General features: G+C 48.1%; 1 protein-coding gene across 2 annotated transcripts in view; it reads right to left on the bottom strand.

Annotated features, from left to right (window-relative positions):
* DGCR2 (DiGeorge syndrome critical region gene 2) overlaps positions 1-21,043 on the bottom strand; it is an 89,455-nt gene that overhangs the window by 14,346 nt on the left and 54,066 nt on the right. Inside the window, exons 4-6 of one of the 2 annotated variants that reach the window (XM_026486233.4) lie at positions 19,916-20,126; positions 18,120-18,196; positions 10,030-10,206 (exon numbers count right to left, since the gene is read on the bottom strand). In XM_026486233.4, the coding sequence (XP_026342018.1) occupies positions 10,030-10,206; positions 18,120-18,196; positions 19,916-20,126 (465 nt within the window). Of the gene's footprint in view, positions 1-10,029; positions 10,207-18,119; positions 18,197-19,915; positions 20,134-21,043 lie in introns of both variants that reach the window. The other variant, XM_057305740.1, reaches the window with a different exon arrangement.

Raw genomic sequence — 21,043 nt, forward strand, 5'->3', positions numbered from 1 at the left:
TAAAATGTATAATATACCTAACAAACCAAGGAAAGGCATATGATAGTTCAGGGCAAGGAACAGGCAGAAACAATAAAACACCTTCAAAGTCTTGAGAAAAAGTAACTGTTAACGAGCGAATCTATACCCAGCTAAATGAACATTCAGGATTGGGGTCAAAAAATACAGACTTTTCATTCAGAGAGTAAAAGAGTGTAGCACTGGCAACACAACCTCATTTCAAAGAGCTCCTTAAGAAGGTATTTGAGAAATAAAAAGCTGGCCCCAGAAAGAAGTGGGATGCAAGAAGAAATAATAAAGAAACTGATGAACATAAATGCGAACTTCGTAAAACGACAAGTGATTCATTTAAGAAGCATAAGAACAAAGTAGAACTAAAATAATGGACACCAAGTACACGTAAGTCCGAAGCTGGGGAACAACTGGAGCTAAAGGGCAATATAGAGCTTTTGGGTTTTTTTTTTTTTTTAACTTTTTATTTTTAGGGGCACAGGGAAGTGTGTCTTCTCCGGTGTCAAGAAGTGGCCCTTCCACGGCACTGGAGGAGATAATGCTAAGTGAAATAAGTCAAGCAGAGAAAGACAACTATCATATGACTTCTCTCATCTATGAAACATAAGAACTAGGATGATCGGTAGGGGAAGAAAGGGATAAAGAAAGAGGGGGTAATCAGAAGGGGGAATGAAACATGAGAGACTGTGGACTATGAGAAACAAACTGAGGGCCTCAGAGGGGAAGAGGGGTGGGGGAATGGGATAGTAAGGAGGGGTGATGGGTAGTAAGGAGGGCACGTATTGCATGGTGCACTAGGTGTTATACACAACTAATGAATCATCGAACTTTGCATCAGAAACCAGGGATGTACTGTATGGTGACTAACATAATATAATAAAAAATCATTATTTAAAAAAAAAAAAAAAGAAGAAGTGGCCCTTCCAAGAACTGAGCTTTGGAGCCAAAATGGCTGCCACTGGGGAAAAAACAAAAACAAAAACAAAACCCTCTGCTTTCCAGTTCCAGCTGATGGTAACTTTTTGACTGATACCCGTAAAAGAATTCGCTCAAAAGCACACTTGTTCTCAGCAGCCTGTAAGGTCCTTTGTGAATTCATCATGAAGGGAAAGGGAGGCATACCCAAGTTGCAATTGCAGGGCATGTGCTCTGCAGGGTTGTAAGGAAGATAAGGGTTGGTTTTAACCATCCTCCCAATGCCCCTTTTTAAGCCTTCTTAAAAGGGGGTTTGCACGGTGTGTAGAAATGAGGCTCCTCTGCAGTCTAGGTCTTCCTCACTTGATCAGTAAACACAAAGTGGCACTGGCCCATTGGAAATTACAGGCTCCATTCGGGAGAAAATAAATTACTCACTGAACAGCAAATTCTATAAATTTGTAATTCAGATCTCAGACTGACCTTGCAATATAGGGTCTTTGTATTAACCAGAAGGAAGTTAGAGACACTGTCTTCAGATTTAAAAAAATAAATCAATTATGCCCTTTAAAAATGTAAGGGTAACCAGAATTTCTGAACCAGTATAGGAAAAAAAGAACTAGAAATCTCATTTAAGTCAGGAAAAAATAAAAAAGAAGAAAAATCCTGGGTAAGCAGCGCAGAATAAGGTGCCAAAATCAACTTGAAGACTTAATTAGTTAAGAGTACAAAAAGGCATATTAAAAGAAAGCTAGGGGCGCCTGGGTGGCACAGCGGTTAAGCGTCTGCCTTCGGCTCAGGGCGTGATCCTGGCGTTATGGGATCGAGTCCCGCATCAGGCTCCTCCGCTGGAAGCCTGCTTCTTCCTCTCCCGCTCCCCCTGCTTGTGTTCCCTCTCTCGCTGGCTGTCTCTGTCAAATAAATAAATAAAATCTTAAAAAAATAAATAAAATAAAATAAATAAAAGAAAGCTAGCACAAAAATATTATGCAATAATAAAGAAAATAGTTCCTATATATCGGGAGCTTTCTATATGACAAGGACTGTTCTTTGCACTGCACATATGTTAACTAATCTCCCCCAACAACATGGTGAGGTAGGTGCTCTGCTACCCCCTTTTCCTGATGTGGACAGAACCCAAGGGACAGAACCCAAGAAACTTGTCCAAGGCCAAACCTGGATTCAAAGTCTGGCTATCTGACTATTAAATCATGATAAAAAGGTTCAGTTCAGGAAGATATAATAATTATGAGTACTTAGGACCTCGATAACATGACCTCAAGACAGATAAAGCTAAAATTAGAGAACTGTCAGGGAAAAATGGATGAATCAACATCCACAGTGAGAGATTAAAACACACCTCTTTCAACAACAGATATACCATGCAGTCAAAACAGACTTGAACAATGCCATCAGTAAGCCTGAGCTAATAAATGTATAAAAAAATCCTATGGCCAAGAGTTTAAGCACATATGGAATAGTCACAAAAATCCTAATAACAACAGAACATAAATGTAAGCCACTAAATTAAATTAGAGACTATGAGTAAATACAGTATATGATCTATGATTAACCCAGGATAAGAACGACTTCCTGGAAGAGGGAAATATACTGACTACGGAAGGACAGGGAGCGTCTTCTGCAGGGCTAGAAATATTCCACGTCTTAATTTGGGAAGTCGTCACACATGCGTACAATTTCCACAAACTTGCACTTAAGATCTGTGTACTTTATTATTTGCAAGTACAGGGAAAATTAAACTTTAATGCCTCATATTAGAAAAACTAAAAATTAAAGAGACAAGGGTCTAACTCTAGGAGGTAGAAAAAGAAAAGGGTAAATAAACCTAATGAAAGTAAAAGGATGGAAACTGACAGGAGAAATTAAGGGCACAGAAAACAGATACACAACAGTGAGAATCAATTACTACCCAAAGCTGGTTACTCACAAAGATGAATCAAAGAGCCAAATCTTCAGTTAGACTAATTAAGAAAAAAGGAAGAAAGTATAAATAATATTAGGAATCAAAAGGAGGTCATAATGATGAAGCTTGACCACTCTCTCACATCATACACAAAGATAAAGTCTAAATGGATGAAAGACCTCGATGTGAGACAGGAATCCATCAAAATCCTAGAGGAGAGCATACGCAGCAACCTCTACGACATCGGCCAAAGCAACCTTTTTCATGACACATCTCCAAAGGCAAGAGAAACAAAAGATAAAATGAACTTGTGGGACTTCATCAAGATAAAAAGCTTCTGCACAGCCAAGGAAACAGTCAAAAAAACTAAAAGGCAGCCCACAGAATGGGAGAATATATTTGCAAATGACACTACAGATAAAAGACTGGTATCCAGGGGCGCCTGGGTGGCTCAGTCGTTAAGCGTCTGCCTTCGGCCCAGGGCGTGATCCCGGCGTTCTGGGATCGAGCCCCGCATCAGTCTCCACCGCTGGGAGCCTGCTTCTTCCTCTCCCACTCCCCCACTTGTGTTCCCTCTCTCGCTGGCTGTCTCTCTCTCTCTGTCAAATAAATAAAATCTTAAAAAAAAAAAAAAAAAAAAAGACTGGCATCCAAGATCTACAAAGAACTTCTCAAACTCAATACACGAGAAACAAATAAACAAATCATAAAATGGGCAGAAGATATGAACAGACACTTTTCCAATGAAGACATACAAATGGCTAACAGACACATGAAAAAATGTTCAAAATCATTAGCCATCAGGGAAATTCAAATCAAAACCACACTGAGATACCACTTTACGCCAGTTAGAATGGCAAAAATTGACAAGGCAGGAAACAACAATTGTTGGAGAGGAAAGGAGAAAGGGGATCCCTCCTACATTGTTGGTGGGAATGCAAGTTGGTACAGCCACTCTGGAAAACAGTGTGGAGGTCCCTTAAAAAGTTAAAAATTGAGCTACCCTATGATCCAGCCATTGCACTACTGGGTATTTACCCCAAAGATACAGACGTAGTGAAGAGAAGGGCCATATGCACCCCAATGTTCATAGCAGCATTGTCCATAATAGCTAAATCATACAAGGAGCCGAGATGCCCTTCAACAGATGATTGGATTGAGAAGATGTGGTCCATATATACAATGGAATATTACTCAGCTATCAAAAAGAACGAATTCTCAACATTTGCTGCAACATGGACGGCACTGGAGGACATAATGCTAAGTGAAGTAAGTCAAGCAGAGAAAGACAACTATCATATGGTTTCTCTCATCTATGGAACGTAAGAACTAGGATGATCGGTAGGAGAAGAAAGGGATAAAGAAAGGGGGGGTAATCAGAAGGGGGAATGAAGCGTGAGAGACTATGGACTCTGAGAAACTGAGGGCTTCAGAGGGGAGGTGGTTGGGGGAATGGGATAGACCGGTGATGGGTAGTAAGGAGGGCACGTATTGCATGGTGCACTGGGTGTTATACGCAACTAATGAATCATCGAACTTTACATCAAAAACCAGGGATGTACTGTATGGTGACTAACATAATATAATTAAAAAATATTATTATAAAAGAAAAGAATAACCAAAACAACAACAACAACAAAAGGAGGTCATAATGATATACACGAATGCTTCAAAAATCATAAGAGAATGCTAAGGGAATTGTATGAGAATCAAGTAGAAAATTTAGACACATAGGCAATGCCCTAGATAAATATGACTTATCAAATTGACTCAAAAAGAACCAGAAAACTTGAATATATGTATAATCATGAAAACAACTAAATTAGCATCAAAAATCTATATCCAAGATACACACACACACACACACACACACACACACACACACACGTCTTAGCTCTGTCCACTGAAAGGGCGTAAAAGCCATGAGCATAACTAGTGCCCAGGTCCTCCAAGGCTCTTTGGGAAAAGGCTGAGTCCAGACAGTACAAGAGGAACTAGAAAAAGAAAGCAAACAGAAGGAAATAATAAAGAGCAATAATACGTGAAATTGAAAATAGAGAAAAATCAATGATACAAAAGCTGGTTCTCAAGAAAACCAACAAAATTGATAAACTTCTAGCAAGACTGACAAAATCAAAATCAGAGAAACACAAATCAGGAATGAAATAGGGGACATCACTATAAATCCTGCAGTCATAAGAAGGTTAATAAGAGAACACCATGAACAACTCTATGCCCATAAATTTGAGTACTTACAAGAAATGGATCAATTCTTTGAAAACCAGAAGAAACTATCAAAAAGTCACTCAACGTGAAATAGACAATCTGAACAGTCCTATAACCATCAAATAAGTTGAATTCATAATTAAAAAACTCCCCCCAAAAGAAATCTCAGGCCCAAGTGGTTTCACTGGAGAATTCTACCACCACAGATAATGGCTCCAAGTGGGTGTGGTTACAGAGGAACAACAGGGAGGATCTTTATGGTGCTGGAACTACTCGTATCTTGACTGTGTTACAGGAACCTACACGAGTAATAAAATTCTATAAATCTCTCTCTCTCACACATACACACACACACGCACAAACGAATACAAGTAAAACTGGAGATAACTGAGTAAGATCAGTGGATTGTGTCCAAGTCAATATCCTGGCTGTGATATTATACCATAGTTTTGCAAAAAAGCTCCCATTTGGGAAAATCAGGCAAAATGTATAAGGGGTCTCTCTGTCTCACTTCCTTTAAATGCATCGGCACCTACAGGATCTCAATAAAAATGTCAATTTCAAACAAACAAACAAACAAACCAGCATAAATGGGTCAAATTAAGCATAAAAATAAATGGTACTCATGAATTATAACCCATCTTATATAATAAAAATCCGAGAGTGCATTTTTTTTTTAAGATTTTATTTATTTATTCGACAGAGATAGAGACAGCCAGCGAGAGAGGGAACACAAGCAGGGGGAGTGGGAGAGGAAGAAGCAGGCTCCTAGCAGAGGAGCCTGATGTGGGACTCGATCCCATAACGCCGGGATCACGCCCTAAGCCGAAGGCAGACGCTTAACTGCTGTGCCACCCAGGCGCCCCCCGAGAGTGCATTCTAATACAAATAAAGACATTAATAAATGGGGGAGAAGGGAATGCTTTTCCTTACAAAAGAATGCCAACTAGTAAACATGAATAGAGTCAGAAAATTGCCAATACATGCCAACATCAGCAGGTACAAGTTTCCTAAGGGACAGGAATTTTACATGGCCTCAAAGGATCTCCTCACGTATTACTTATTCATTTCAAAACGGAAAAAACTAGAACTTTACAGTATACAAATTTGGCAGGTACAACCTTAATCCAGGGATCAAAGCTAATGTCATCAATGTCAGGGCAAAACGACACCACGTGCCTCATGATAATGGTATATCTAAGAGACGAAATATACAGACAATGGCTAGGCCATATATGACAACAGAGCTCTGACCCACCACCTCTGCAGGGACCAGCCCAGAATATTTGGGATTTGGTTGATGACTATGAGCTTCCCTGTTTTTTCCACACTTCCAAGGCAGGACCCATTAGAGAAAGCCAAATATGCTCTTCAAACCAATTACCTCAACTGCCCGGCTTGTAGTTAGCCTACCCCCAGCTTCCCATGCCAACTGCCTCCAATTAGAGCATACTGGGAGCCTTTAGGGCACTTGGTGAAAACCCCGTGATGGTCCACAGCTTGAGCTGGAGGCAGGACAGATGCAGGTGGAGGCCACACACACATTAAGACAGCTGCAAGAGACAGACTCTCTGAAGAGTGGCCCAAAGGGAAGCTCTAAAACAGAGGCCAGAGCAGACATTAAGAAGAGCCCTTTGGAAAACCAGCTCCACTCTAGACACAAGGCAGCTACTGAATACGAAGGCTGGGGTGCATGGAGGATATCCATAGCCCAGCCCCAAACCTGCCCACACTGACCCCCACACCACCACTGCAGTAAAGACCCTCCCTATACACAAGTCCTATCAGAAGGCAAGGCAAACCTCTTTCCATGGACCAAAACCACCAACTGAACTCAATCTCTACTGTCCTACACAAGTTGTCTGATCTTTGACAAAATATTACAAGGCATACAAAAAGCCAGAACACACACACACACACACACACACACACACACACACACACACACACTCCAGAGGCAACTAAATCAACAAAACTACACTCAAATAAAGGACCCGTCCCGCAGAAAATTTAAAATAACTATGATGAATGTTAAAAGCTCTAATGGAAAAGGCAGATAATACAAGAGATGAAAACTCAAGAAAGAATCAAACAGTGAAGCCTGGGTGGTTCAGTTGGTTAAGAGGCTGCCTTTGGCTAGAGTCATGATCTCAGTATCCTGGGATCAAGCCCTGTGTTGGGCTCCCTGCTCAGTGGGGAGTCTGCTTCTCCCTCTCCCTCTGCTTCTCCCCCTGTTTGTGCTCTCTCTCTCTCAAATAAATAAACAAAATCTTTTTTTTTTTAAAGAAAGAATCTAAGAGAAACGCTAAAAATGAAAAGCACACAAAATGTCAAAAACAGGAGAAAAATGCCATCAATGGGTTCATAAGCAGACTCGACAAAGCTAAGGAAAGACTTAGTAAAACATGTCAATAGAAATTACTCAAACTGAAAGACAGAAAAGAAATTAAAGAAACACTACAACTAAATGCAATGCATGATTCTGGACTGGATCCTGGACCAGGAAAAAAATAGCCATAAGGCGTATTATTGAAACAATTGACAAAACTGTCATAACAAACTGCAGATTACTGTTTAGCACTACACCCATGTTAAACATCTGGTTTTGGGGGCGCCTGGGTGGCTTAGTTGTTAAGCGTCTGCCTTCGGCTCAGGGCGTGATCCCAGCGTTCTGGGATCGAGCCCCGCATCAGGCTCCTCCGCTGGGAGCCTGCTTCTTCCTCTCCCACTCCCCCTGCTTGTGTTCCCTCTCTCGCTGGCTGTCTCTCTCTCTGTCAAATAAATAAATAAAATCTTAAAAAAAAAAAAAAAGTCCTGGTTTTGGTAACTGTGCTGAGGTTATGTGTGTGTCCTGGTTCTTAGGAAACACACCAAATATTTAGGCCTCAAGGGTACAATATCTTCAATTTACTCCAAATGGTTTAGAAGAAATATGCAGAGAAAAAATGATAAGCAAATGTGCAAAATACAAATAACTGGTGAATCTGTGTGGGGGTGTATGAGAGGGAGTTCCTTATACCATCCCCACAACCTTTCCCTAAGTTCGAAATGACAGTGGACCCCTGAACAATGCAGGGGTTAACTTTGTCTGCATTGTTGAAAATCCACGTACAACCGTTGATTCCCCAAAAATGTAACTACTAATAGTCTACTGTTGACCCAAAGTCTTACTGATGACATGAACAGTCAATTAACACATATTTTGTATGTGATATGTATTATATACTGTATTCTTACAATAAGCTAGAGAAAAGAAAGTATCACAATCAAAAGGAAAAGAAAATACATTTACAACAGTGTACTGTATTTACTGAAAAAAATCCACATGTAAGTGGATTTAAACCCATGTTCTTCAAGTATCAACTACGTATCTAAATAACAAGTTACAAAGTCCCCTGTCCCCCAGGCCCAGATGGTCCTATAGGGTACGGTCTACCAAGCAACTAGCGTAAACTGACTTAGAGACTGGTAAAAAGGAATGCTTCCCAACGAATTTCATAAATCGAATATAAATATGATACAAAAACTAGTCAAGGAGAGTACAGGAAAGGACCGTAACAGGCCAAGCTCACTTCTTAAAGGAGTTTCAAAAATCCTAAATAAAGTATCAGCCAAGCAAAGCCAGCAATATACATATATAAAAAACCCCGAGGATGGTTTAATATCAGAGATCTACTAATGTAAAAAAGTAAATGATAAATAAAATCATATAAGCAAAACAGTAATATAAATCAGTAAAGAAGAAAAGCCACATGATCCCAGTAAGTGCAGAAAAAGCATTTACATTTTTGTAACGTAGAAATTCCCAGCAAACTAGGAATGAAGGGTACTTCCTTAACCTCAAAAAGGTAATTTCTCAATCTTTTTTTTTTTTTTTAAGATTCATTTTATTTTAGGGGCGCCTGGGTGGCTCAGTTGGTTAGGCGTCTGCCTTCGGCTCAGGTCATGATCTCGGGGTCCTGGAATCAAGCCCCGCATCAGGCTCCCTGCTGAGCGGGTAGCCTGCTTCTCCCTCTCCCTCCCGGCTCGTGCTGTCTGTTGCTATCTCAAATAAATAAATAAAATCTTTTAAAAAAATGATTTATTGTATTTATCTGTCAGAGAGAGTGAGAGAGAGCACAGGCAGAGGGAGAAGCAGACAGGGGTGTGAGCCAGGCAAGGAGCTCCTGTAAAGACGGTGTGGTATCAGCATGGGACTAACAAACAACCAAGGGTCAGAATAGACTCCAGAAATAGGCTCAGACATCGATGAACCCCTGATGAATGACAAATCAGCAGGGAAGGGAATGATGGTCCAAATGAATGGTGTTGAGATCATCGGCTGACACCCAGCCGGCCTCCCATGCTGCATCTGGGTGCGATTTGTCCCTCCTCCCACCGCAAAGGGGCCCTGCCCTCAGTAAGCACAACACACTGCGTGTCCCCAAAGCTGGAGGAGACCTCGATGTGGAATGTGGGCAAGTGAGCAGGCAGAGGGAACAGGGAAGTCACAGATGGAGCCGGGGGAGTGGTCCAGATGCAGAGCGAGCAGTCTTGGAAAGACCCAAGGAGAGTACAGGTGGGTGACCGGGGAGTCAGAGGCTCCAAGACACCACGAGATGTGGCAAGTCTTCCGTCACTGTTCTTATTTAATCTCCGAACAACAATGAGGTGTGGAGGGCAGGAATTATCACTTCTATCCTGGGAAAGAGAAACAAGGGCTCACAGACTTGGACTGCTGCCCACGTTCCTGCCCTCCCCGCCGCGGCAGCGGTGTACCTTCAGAGAGGGGTGTGAGCCAGGCAAGGAGCTCCTGCCGCCCCACTATGATACAGGGGTCTGCCTTGGTGCACCGTGAGGTCAAAGTCTACTCAAGGTTGACACCAAGGTCCAGAAATCACAGAGCCATATTCATGTACTCATGAGAAGCACTTCCTTACAGCTCCCTAGGAGTCACGGCCAAGGTGGCTTACTTCTTTTACAGAGAAACGAAGACTTCTCATAGCAGTTCTCTGCGTGCCAGCTGTGCAGGTCGTGGTGGCGGAGGGTAGGGAAGTGGAAGCACTGGAGCTGGGCGCAGAACACGTTGTCACTTTCCGACATGGCCGAGGCGAAGATGGGGTCTGGGGGCAGGAACACCTCTGAGGAACCTGAGGGACAAATAACATGTCAACAGACCAAACACATGCAGTCCTTGCAGGGACCAAGGCCTCCCCCAAACTGGACCATCAGTCAAAGGGCTTGTGGGCTGCCACATGGTAGGTGCACTACAGTTAAGGCATTCATTCACAGCCTCCCCTAGTTCCCACGAGCACAGCTCTGGGCAATGTGAAGAATAAAGTAACGGGCCAGAACACAGTGGATTAAAATGTCTGAGTTCAGGGGCGCCAGTCGTTAAGCGGCTGCCTTCGGCTCAGGGCGTGATCCTGGCGTTCCGGGATCGAGCCCCACATCAGGCTCCTCCGCTGGGAGCCTGCTTCTTCCTCTCCCACTCCCCCTGCTTGTGTTCCCTCTCTCACTGGCTGTCTCTCTCTCTGGCTGTCTCTCTGTCAAATAAATAAATAAAATCTTAAAAAAAAATGTCTGAGTTCATACTGATAAACAAGAAATAAACAGGGGCGGGGGGATCCTCTCTTACAACAGGGAATCAACTAGTAAATGGAGAAGGGCTCAAAAAGGCAGCCACTGCACATGCCGGGACACACAGTTCAGACAGAATCGTGGCTCCGACAACCGAGCAGCAGTATCAGCTGGCCAGGTGAACTGGAAAGCGCTGGCTCCCTGGGACCTCCTCCCAGCTCTAGGGAGACTCTGTCACTCACTGAACTTCTGCCTTCCAAGCTGGGAAGCAGGCAATCAGAAATCATGCTATCCTGGCAGCCCAGAGTGGGGGTGCTGGAGTGCAGGGAGAAGGGGCCAGGAACCTCTAAGCCTCTCTTTTGCAATGTCCCAGGAGGTCAGACTCTGGCCACATCTGGGGCAGAGCACAGCCAACTCCCAGAGTCCGCTCTCTACCTCAGAGAACCCTCCAACACTGGACCACCAAAAGATTCCTTGAGACCAACCCGGACGTGGGTCACTGGAGATACCCTCATTTTACTAAGAAGGCAATGCAGCTTACCCTTTGACAGCAACAAGGCACCCCCATGCATGCCTTCTGAACTCTATTTGCTCCCGATACTACGCATGGAGGTCCGTTTTGAAGAGCCAGTGAGTCTGGAGGCAGGGCCTCATCCTGTAGAAACTGAGAACATGGCCTCCCAGCTCTCTGACAAGGGCAAGAAGATGGACTTCGGGGAAGCATGATGGGATAGAAGCCCAGTCCCCAGCTGACGGACACAGTCAATGTCAGCGCACCTCTGCTGAGGGATATTGGGGCCCCAGTGGTCAGACTCACAGGAGGACCATGGAGGGAGGGTAGGGGTGGGGGGTCTTCTCACACCATTGCCTCCAATGCCAAGAGTGGGCGCTGCCATGAGCACCGTCTCTTCCAGGCCCCTGCTCCCCAGTGAGGTCTCCTATAACCCCTGTGTGCCTTCTTCTTCTCCTTCAGATGTCCATTCACCTGGGAGAAGCTTCCCTTCTTAAAAACTATTTTCTTCACTATTTGGCTTCTTGTCTCATGGGCTGAAAATGGAATAGCTTCAACCTGTCCTTTATAAAAAACAAATAAACCAACAAGTCTTCAGGAACACCAAGTGGCGCAGTCGGTTGGGAGTCCAACTCTTGGTTTCAGCTCAGCTCATGATCTCAAGGTCCTGGGGCTGAGTCCCACATCAGGCTCTGTACTCAGCACAGAGACTGCTTGAGATTCTCTCTCCCTCTCCCTCTGCCCTTCCCACTCATGTTCCCTCTAAAATAAATCTTTATTTTATTTTTTTTTTAAAGATTTTATTTATTTGACAGAGAGAGAGACAGTGAGAGAGGGAACACAAGCAGGGAGAGTGGGAGAGGGAGAAGCAGGCTTCCCGATGAGCAGCGAGTCTGATGCGGGGCTGGATCCCAGGACCCAGAATCATGACCTGAGCTAGAGGCAGACACTTAACGACTGAGCCACCCAGGCGCCCCTAAAATAAATAAATCTTAAAAAAAAAAAAAAAAAAGTCTCTAGCCCTGAGTCTAGTCACCAGCCCAGAGCACAATGTCAGTGCATGACTGCAAAGCTCTGACCAAGGCCACAAATGACGTATCAGAGTAGAGTCCTGGGACCTGGTCCCCACCCCCTGTCCTGCCCACAGCTGCCTGGAACCTGCCTGAGCCAAGCTCAGAGCAGAGTGTGGGGTGGGGTGAGGGTGTCTCAGCCCCAGCAGGCCATGCAGACGGAGGGCACAGGGAGGGCAGAGTGGAGCGAGCTCCTCTCAGCCGCTCGCTGGTGCCCATGGGACTACCTGGGCCCCCTCGCTCTGTGCTGGTTGCAAGCCCTGTTTACCCTGAGGTCAAGTGAGCTGCAGTTCCTTGAAACCAATACCTAAGAAGATCACTTCCTCTTTGCCAAACTTAGTCCCTTTCAAGCCTTCATTTTATGTGCCCTCTCTATGGCACCTCATTCTCCATTTTCCTAAAAATGCTCCATCCTTTCTCTGCCAGGAGCTAAATGCGGCTAACCCCCAACACACTCAGTGTGGTCTTCAATTAGCAACTGCAGTGGGCTAAGAAGCATCCCCCCAAAATTCATGGCCACCTGGAACCTCAGAATGTGACCTTATTTGGCTCTCAAGATAAAATTGTCTGGGATTTGGGGTGGGTCCTAAATCCAAGGACCAGTATCCGTACAAGGGAGAAGACACGGAGGAACATGTGGGAAATGGTCACAGACGGAGCAGAGCCCGGAGTGTGGCTTTCATAAGCCAAGGAACGCCAGGAGCCACTAAGCACTGCCAAAGGAGGAACTCTCCTGGAGCGTCTGGAGGGAGGGCAGCCCTGCCGACACCTTGATTTTGGATCTGTCCCCAGAACCGTGAGAAAGTAAACTTGTGTTAAGCCAGAAGTTCATGGTACTCTGTTAGGGCAGCCCCAGGTATCTAACACGGCCTCTTAATCATCTCCCCCACTGATTTAACAAATGCCCACAGGCCCCATCCTGTAAACAGGCACTTGGGGTACACCGGGCACCAGCGGCAGGCAGAGATCCTTGCCTTGCAGGGCTCACATCAGAGCAGGAGGTGTAAGAGCCGGAAACAGATGACTTAGAGACCTAATGAGTGAAGAATGTGTGATGTTGAAGGTCACAGCTGCTCTAGGTAAAAAGAAACCTGGAGCATGGAGATGAAGGCAGGCCTCGGAGTGGTGCCACGGGAACAGAGAATGGAAGGGAGGGGTGACAAGGCTTGCGCTGGGAGTCCCACACCACGCACAGGCTCGCTGCTTTGCTAGAAGGACTCAAGGGGTCCAGCTTCTAGCCGCAGGCACGGCTAAGATTTATTACAGTAACACAGCATGACACACCAGCAGCAAGAGAAGGGGACAGCTCGGGCGGAGTCTGGGGACATGCAGGCCAGACTTCCCGAGCACTCTCCCACCTGGCAGGAGGGTGTGGGCCTTTGCCAGCAGCAAGCTACAGCAACATCGGTGTGGCATTCCTGCCCAGAGGAACCCCCGGGCACCTCGATTCCAGGCTCATCAAGGGAAGCAGGTGTCCACCATAAACCCCACTGTCCGTGAGGTCCAGGCAGCCTGACACAGTAGGCTCCACCAAATCCCTGAGTCATCCAGGTGCCAGCCAGGACCAGGCCGGCTGTGCTACCTTTCCCTGCACCGGAGCCAGCCCTGACTTTGGGAAGGAGCATCCCAGGGAGGGCTCACAGCAGCAGCAGAGGAGGCATGGGGCTGGAGAGGAGGGCTGCAGGGTGTTGGAGGGAGGGCAGAGAGAAAGGCTGCTGCAGGGCAGGAGGGGGAAGAGTAGAGGACCCTCAGAGAGCTGTGTGAGGAGACGGGGGTGGGTCGGGTTGGCAGCAAGGAGAGCAGGCTGGAGGTGTTTGGTCATTTAGGTGGGTGACGTCAGATCTGGTGGCTGTGACCCGGTGACAAGTGATCAGATTCTGGACAAGTCTAAAAGGACATGAGATCGTGCCACCGTACCAGCAGACCCCCCCTCCAGACCACTCCCCCACGACTGCCTCTGTGGTGGAGCAGGCCCTCAGCCTGCCGAAGTGGCAGGAACTGCTCCCAGACATGCCCACTCCCTCTGCACACAAGCTGTCCTTGGCCGGACACATGGCCATATGCAAGAACACCGAACTTCCTCTGCTGGCACCCCCCATCCTGCAGCAGGCTGACCTTCACTCACTTTCTACCCAGTGTGCCGTCTGCCTCTGCACAGTGGACTGTCTGCCTCTTGAGGCAGGGCCTCACTGTCCGGTATGGTACCATAGCCCCCACAGAATGGGCCTGCCCTGGAGCCCACAAGGGGCCGTGGGGATCCTCCCAAATGCTCCTCTACTGGAGGCAGCGACCCTACTCTCAGGGCTGCCTTCCTTCAGCAGAACTGTGGCCTGACCCCGGCTGACTCCACTCCAACTTGACAGTCACCTCACCCAGAGGGCAGGGTCTCCACACTATGCCTTTTAGGCCAGGCTGAGCCCTGGTCCTCCCCCGACAGCCCCCTTCCTCACTGCTGACAGAAGATTCTAGATCAGGATGGGTCAGAGAACACGACAGCATCACACTCCCTGGGTGTGGGCACCAGGGCCAAGAAGATGGAGACCACAAAGGGCCTCCTAAGTGGCAAACGTGGCCTCAGCCCACCTGTGACGGGAGTGAGCCCTTAGAGGTGGGCATGCTGAGATGGGGGAGTAATGGGGGCCAAGATGCCGGACTGAGCAGGTCTTAAGTCAGCAGTTACACAACGTGGACACATCAAACATGCGGTACTCTTCCATTTTTGTATTTTAAAATAAATACCACGTGTAATAACCAGAAACTGAAATGACACTGTTAACAGCAAAGATGTTGGGGCCCTGGGGAGTGGCTTGTGGGAAAATGGGGATGATTCCTTCTGGACAACAGAGATCTCTTTTCAAACTTTGCTCACTAATGTTATAAAAATGGCACCCTGTGTTCTCTGGCAGCAGCAGAGAACCTTCCAGGCTCTGGGTGCTGCCTCAACATCAGGGTCTCGGCGTCCTGGAGTGGGGCTGACATGCTGTGCAGACAGAAGCCAGAGGCAGGGCCTCCCTCTGGGGGGAGAGGCCATGGAAGGAGGCCCCTCTCACAAGCAGAGCTCCAAACTTAAAGTGCACCTGGGGAGTGGGGTGGCCGCATACACGGATAAGTGTGTATATGTGGATAATATATGTGGGTACCCCTTTGCCGCTACACACGTCACAAAACGCACAGGAAAACCTTGGACAAAACGTAAATGAAGTGAATATTTCTAAACATCTTCCCGAGGTGCTTCCTACCACCACGGCTTCCTACTACCGTTCGCTCATATTCTTAGGCACATTCTTTTCTTTGGGGTGAGTTAGCCATTAACGACAAAAGACTTAAATCTGCTTCCCACCGCCTTTGTGACGCATCATCTCTGGGCCCACTTGTCGGACCCAGCCGGATCCCCAGTTTCGAAGCAGGTGGCACCTGGCAAACAGCTCCTTCTGCAAGCAAAAGCGGGGGCTCTGCCACCAGCTTGTTTGCTGGGGCTGTGTTTTCGGCGTTCTCTCACTCCGGAGTTTCTCAGCAGGAACCTTTTAAAGATGCTTTCAGTATGGACACTTTCAAACAGACACAAAAGCAGAGGGAAGAATCCAGCGAACCCCCACAAAGCTCTGTCCTGCATCATGGCAGCTCGCCCTCCGCGTTTGTCCGCAGCATGACACTATGGTCACACCTCTGAAAATCCATGAGTCAACCTCCATTACAAATCCAGATTCAGCTTCCCTAACTGGGCCCTAAAGTTTTTCTAACTCCCCTCCCAATCCAGGATGCACTCCAGGATGTGTTACATTTGGGATTATGTATTTTCTTTTAATTTCTTTGAACCCAGAACAGGGGTGCCTGGGTGGCTCACTCAGTTAAGTGTCTGACTCTTCATTTTGGCTCAGGTCATGACCTCAGGGTCATGGGATCGAGCCCCAAGGTGGGCTCTGCGCTGGGCAGGTGTGGAGCCTACTTGAGATTCTGTTTCTCCCTTTCCCTCTGTCCCTCCCCCGCCCCACTCTCTCTCCCTCTCAACAAAACAACAACAAAAAACAGAACAAATGACGCTGAGCTGTGTCAAGCATCCAGGCTGCAAGTTCTCTTGCAGTAGAGGAATCTTCTTTAGCCATATACTCATTTTGTGGCTACTCCTTAAATCCAGAACAGAACTGCCAAAGTCCACTTCAGCAGGCACAAGCAGCCAACACCACGCTGCACCCACGCCCACGCAGAGCTGCTGGACATCAGGGCCTCAGCACCGTCCGTGTGGGTGCCTCACTCTTGCCTCGGGTGCCTCACACACTGAGCCACTGCTGCCAGTGTCGACACACTTATTTTTTTTTAATTTCACGTTTGCTCTCCGAATGCCCCAGTGGAGCCATAGAGACAACTACGGCCATGAGAGCTTACCTGGGGCCTTTGCCATTTTCATCAGGGATGATGGTCCCATGTCCCCCAGCTCGGAACACACCATCATGCACTGCAGACTTGGGTATTCTCTGTTTACCAGTGTCAAGATAACCATGTCCAGGAATGTCTACACTAGTGTGAAGGCCGACGCCCTCTGCCAGGGTCAGGTCAGTGGGCCTTGGCCTATAATTCACCACCAATGGCTGTGATTAGGGCAATGAGGAACTACTCAATGTACCCTTTGCAAGGTACGTGGTGACTCTTGGGCCTGGCGACCCAAAAGCTCTTTACTTGTCTACTGCTGTGGTGGGACAGCTACACATTACACTCACAACTCTCCTGAAAGACCAAGTTTGCAAATATGGGACAAGCTTTCAATAGGATATTTGGAGGACACAATAATGGGGTGACTTCCCAAGCAGGAGCAGAGACTGGTAGGTGTGGCCTCTCTGCTGGGGCCTCTGCAGTCACCATCTCTACTCCCTGCCCCTTTCCAGCTGCCAGGCTCAGCACCCCTGTCCCGTGAGACCCCTCTCTCTCCAAGGAAGCCAGCTGCCTGGGGCTACTGAATACCGATCCTCTCTGTGCCTTCACCCACTCTATGTAAAAACACAGACTGCCTCAAGGCCACTCAGGCTGGCAAACAGGTGGGCTCTGATCAATTCCCTTCATTTTCCACAGTGAGGTGGACACAGCAAGATGTCTGGGGTCCCTGGGACCACCATTCCTCATTTGTCCTTCTCAGACAAATAAGACATCCACAGTGGGACTGGGACATGTTTGGGGAAAAAGAACAGGACCCAAGCTCAAACCACAGGCCCAAACAACAGCCCAAAAGTGAGACCTGACAAGGGGACATGGCAGGGGAACACAGCTCAGGCAGCAAGTGGAGAGGCCACACCCAGGGCCTGGGTGAAACCTGCCAGTGCCAGGGCAATGGGGCAGGAGGGGAGGGACAGGGACAGGCAGGGGGCAGGACTCAGCTGCCCACACCAGACACGCTTCCTTTATGTTACGTTGGTGTTTCCAAGCAGCTCAGCATAAAATTCTTAAAGCAACACATGTGTACATACACACACTCTATTTTAATTCCATCTGCCTGATGGCTTTCCTTCCAGTTTGGATTCTACTTCTGGATGTCTCTATCCTAGAAGGCTTATCCCTCCCTCTCTACCAGCTGTATACTCTATATGTTCATTTTTATACCCCAATTAAAGGCCTTCACTTAAAGGGAAAACGGACAGTCTAGAAATCTGGCCAAATGAGAAGGAAGCACAGGTTCCAGAGAAGACTCCAGCCCCACACGGGGCCTGAAAGAAGGGCCTTAGGGTGCCCACCCAATATCGCGGTGCTCCCCACAATCTGGGGCCCCTTCCTCTCCATGAGCCCTGCACTAGGCACCACTGGGGAGAGGGTGGGGACAAGTGGAGAGCCCCCAGCAATATCTTCCTAGTCAGGATGATGCCCCCCACCCCAACTGCAAACCCAACAACGCTTCTGAAAGACCAGAAGGACTTACCCTTGAACGCTACCTCCCAGCGACCTTCTAAGGAGCGGTTCCGGCTGGCGATGACATACTGGTAGCCGACCCACAGCCTGCAGGAGGGTGGAAAGGCAACAGGCCTCAGCAGGGAGACAGCCATGGACGGGGTGTGAATGTGGGTGTGAAGCCACCTTTCAAATACCAAGCTTGTAAAGCATTAATGATTTTTTCTACGTTTTGATACTTAATTTTAATAAAATGCATTAAAAGTCAAGTCTAAACAATAAATTCACAGGTCAGAAAAAACTGTACCTTGGGTAACTCCTGCCAAGGCCATTCTTATTGGCTGATTCAATAAAGTTTTCACATTCTATGCAAGACCAGTCTTATTCTTGGTGTATATACAGCCCCGTGAACACAACCCTGTGAATATACTAAAACCACAGGATGGCACGCTCTGAAGGGGTGAATTTTATGGTATGTGAATTACATCCCAATAAAACACAAACCCGTGTGAGTCTACAGAGAAGTGTTGGGTAAAACCATGCTCACGGTCTCCTGCTCGGTCTCCGCTTAGAGCCAGCTCGCCCCAGACCTGCAGTGTGCCCCTGAGCACGCGCGTCACAGCACTGAGGGGGCCGTGCCCATGGACCTGGCCGACTGCCACAACCACCTGCTGAGCGTGTGCCTCTCGCCCCAGCCTTCCAGCCGCAGTCCTGGAGATGCCCATCAGCAGGCCCAGTGCCACCGTGGGAGCTCTGGCTCGATGCCACTCTCGTCCCTTCAGCCTACTGCCACGCACACGCCCACCTTGGCAAGACGGCGTGCTTCCCCACCCAGGGGGCTGAGCCCCCCCCTTCTCCATGGACTCACAATCACCCTGTGATCTAGAAGTTATTTTTCTCACTTTGTAGCTGTAGAAGGAAAAACAGCAAGGTGATTGTGATTTGCCAACATCACAGGGCATAACGGTGGAGCCTGAAGCCAGCTAGGGTCTTGAAACGAAGGCTCGCTCTCCACCTGCCACTGTCATTGTGCTCCTAGGGCAGCGTGGCATCCCCGAGAGGGAGCGCTGGCCGTCCGGCAACCCCTACAATCCACTCCCCCACCCCCTGGCAGCGTGGAAGAGGCAGCAGGACACCACCTCCAGAGGAGGACTACCACAGTCCTCGGCACACACATGCCCCCCAACAAGACCCTCGAAATTTTGGGCTTAGAGATGCTGGCAGTTGGCTGCAATTTCCACATTTTCTCTACAATGTCACAGAGCCTTGGATTCAAGAGGCAGGCTCTGGAGCCAGACTGCCTGGGTCGGAACCTGGGCATACCCCAGCTAATGTGTGCCTGCAGTTCTGTGTTCACCCACCCTGGGCCTGTCTTCTCACCCACCGGCCTCCTGTGGTTTCTGGGAAGACTGAACAAGGTGCCGATGGAAAGCACTGAGCACAGGGCCTGACAGAACCCTCTTTCTCGGAAGGAACCCCCGTCCACTTGTATGGCCCTCCTGCCAGGCCCACGAAGCCCTATTAAACAGCCCCTCGCAACACAGCTGCAGCTGAACCCAGATGGGAGCCAACGAAGGGGACTGGCCCGAGGTGACACAATGTGGCAGCTCATCCCTGCCCCCCAAGAGCTCCCAACATCATCCTGATGCCTGCTCTAAATCCCAGATCTCTATTTGTTTCCAGTGGATGGGGCTGCCCTTCCCCCAAATGCCGGCTGGCTAAGCCTGAGGAGTGTCATGGGTGGCCAGAGGCCATGTCCTCAGTGGGCATCCTGCTTGCTGGGCGACAGCCTGACCTCAGGCCCTGGGTCCCCCCCTCAGGACTCACTTGTGCTGGTCCTGCCAAGCAAAGCTCCGCTCCGGCTGGTCCCATTCCTGGGCCAGGACGAAGCGCAGCTCCTGGTCAGTGGAGAAGGTGGCGAGGGAGCCATTCACGCGCTGACAGGTCTGTGCGGCGTCCCAATAGTTCTCTCCGCTCAGGTAGACCCGGTAGCAGCTGGCCGTGCCTTCATAGTGGTGCCATCCCGTCGGGCACTTCCCTAGGAAACATGAAGGGCGGGAGGGGAGTTGTCCCCTAAATTAGGATCCTCACTCCAAAATGCAATTAGACATGCTGCATCTGAGGTCAGAAATCACCCCAGAAAAACAGGGAAACTGAGGCTCAAGAAGCAATCTCTGCTTGTAAGACCACACATGCTGTGAAATGCAAATTTCTCTAAGACACAGATGCAGCCCAAGGCACAAGCACATTCAGGGACTCATCTAATTTCTGTAAGGCCTTTGATTTACTTGGCATTAAAGACTGGCTGCTGAACACATTTCAGTAAAGTGGATTTCATTCTCAGATAAAATCTGGTTGACAAGATGACAGAACTCCCCGTGCCTGCTCACTGCAAGCCTGGCGGGAGTGAGCACAAAGGCTCCCTGCCCACACTGCCTTCACTGCCCCAACACCTGGCTTTCTGGCCACTTCGCCAGCAAGCCCACTGCTTCCCGAGCCCACCCCTTGGCCGTCCTTTTCTCCTCACATGGGTACGGGCCAGCACTCCCCTAAAACAGAAATTCAGGGGATGAGAGCTGGAAGTGCCGCTAGGATAAAGGGACCAACCCCTGCCTCCCACAGACGAGAAAGCGAGGCCCAGGTGGTTCTATAGCAGGGAAGAGCGGAGTAGCCAGTGGGAGCCTGCATCTCCCTGAGGCGGGCCAGCTCGTATGTCTCCTCACCAGGGGGACCCACCCCCCAGGCCAGGAAGACTCCTGCTGTACTGTACGGCCAGCCTTCCGTGAGATCTATGACCTGTTCCACTGGATCTTCGAATGCTGGGGAACCCACCTCCTAAGCACACAGTAATGAATAATAATTTTTAACAAAGCCAGTTGCTAACAAAAGCCCACTTTTTAATGCATCTACACCCTGCGGAACTAGTAAAGCTTCTGAAAGATGGATGCTCATGTT

This window comes from Ursus arctos, unplaced genomic scaffold, assembly GCF_023065955.2.
Source record: "Ursus arctos isolate Adak ecotype North America unplaced genomic scaffold, UrsArc2.0 scaffold_34, whole genome shotgun sequence".
Lineage (NCBI taxonomy): Eukaryota > Metazoa > Chordata > Mammalia > Carnivora > Ursidae > Ursus > Ursus arctos.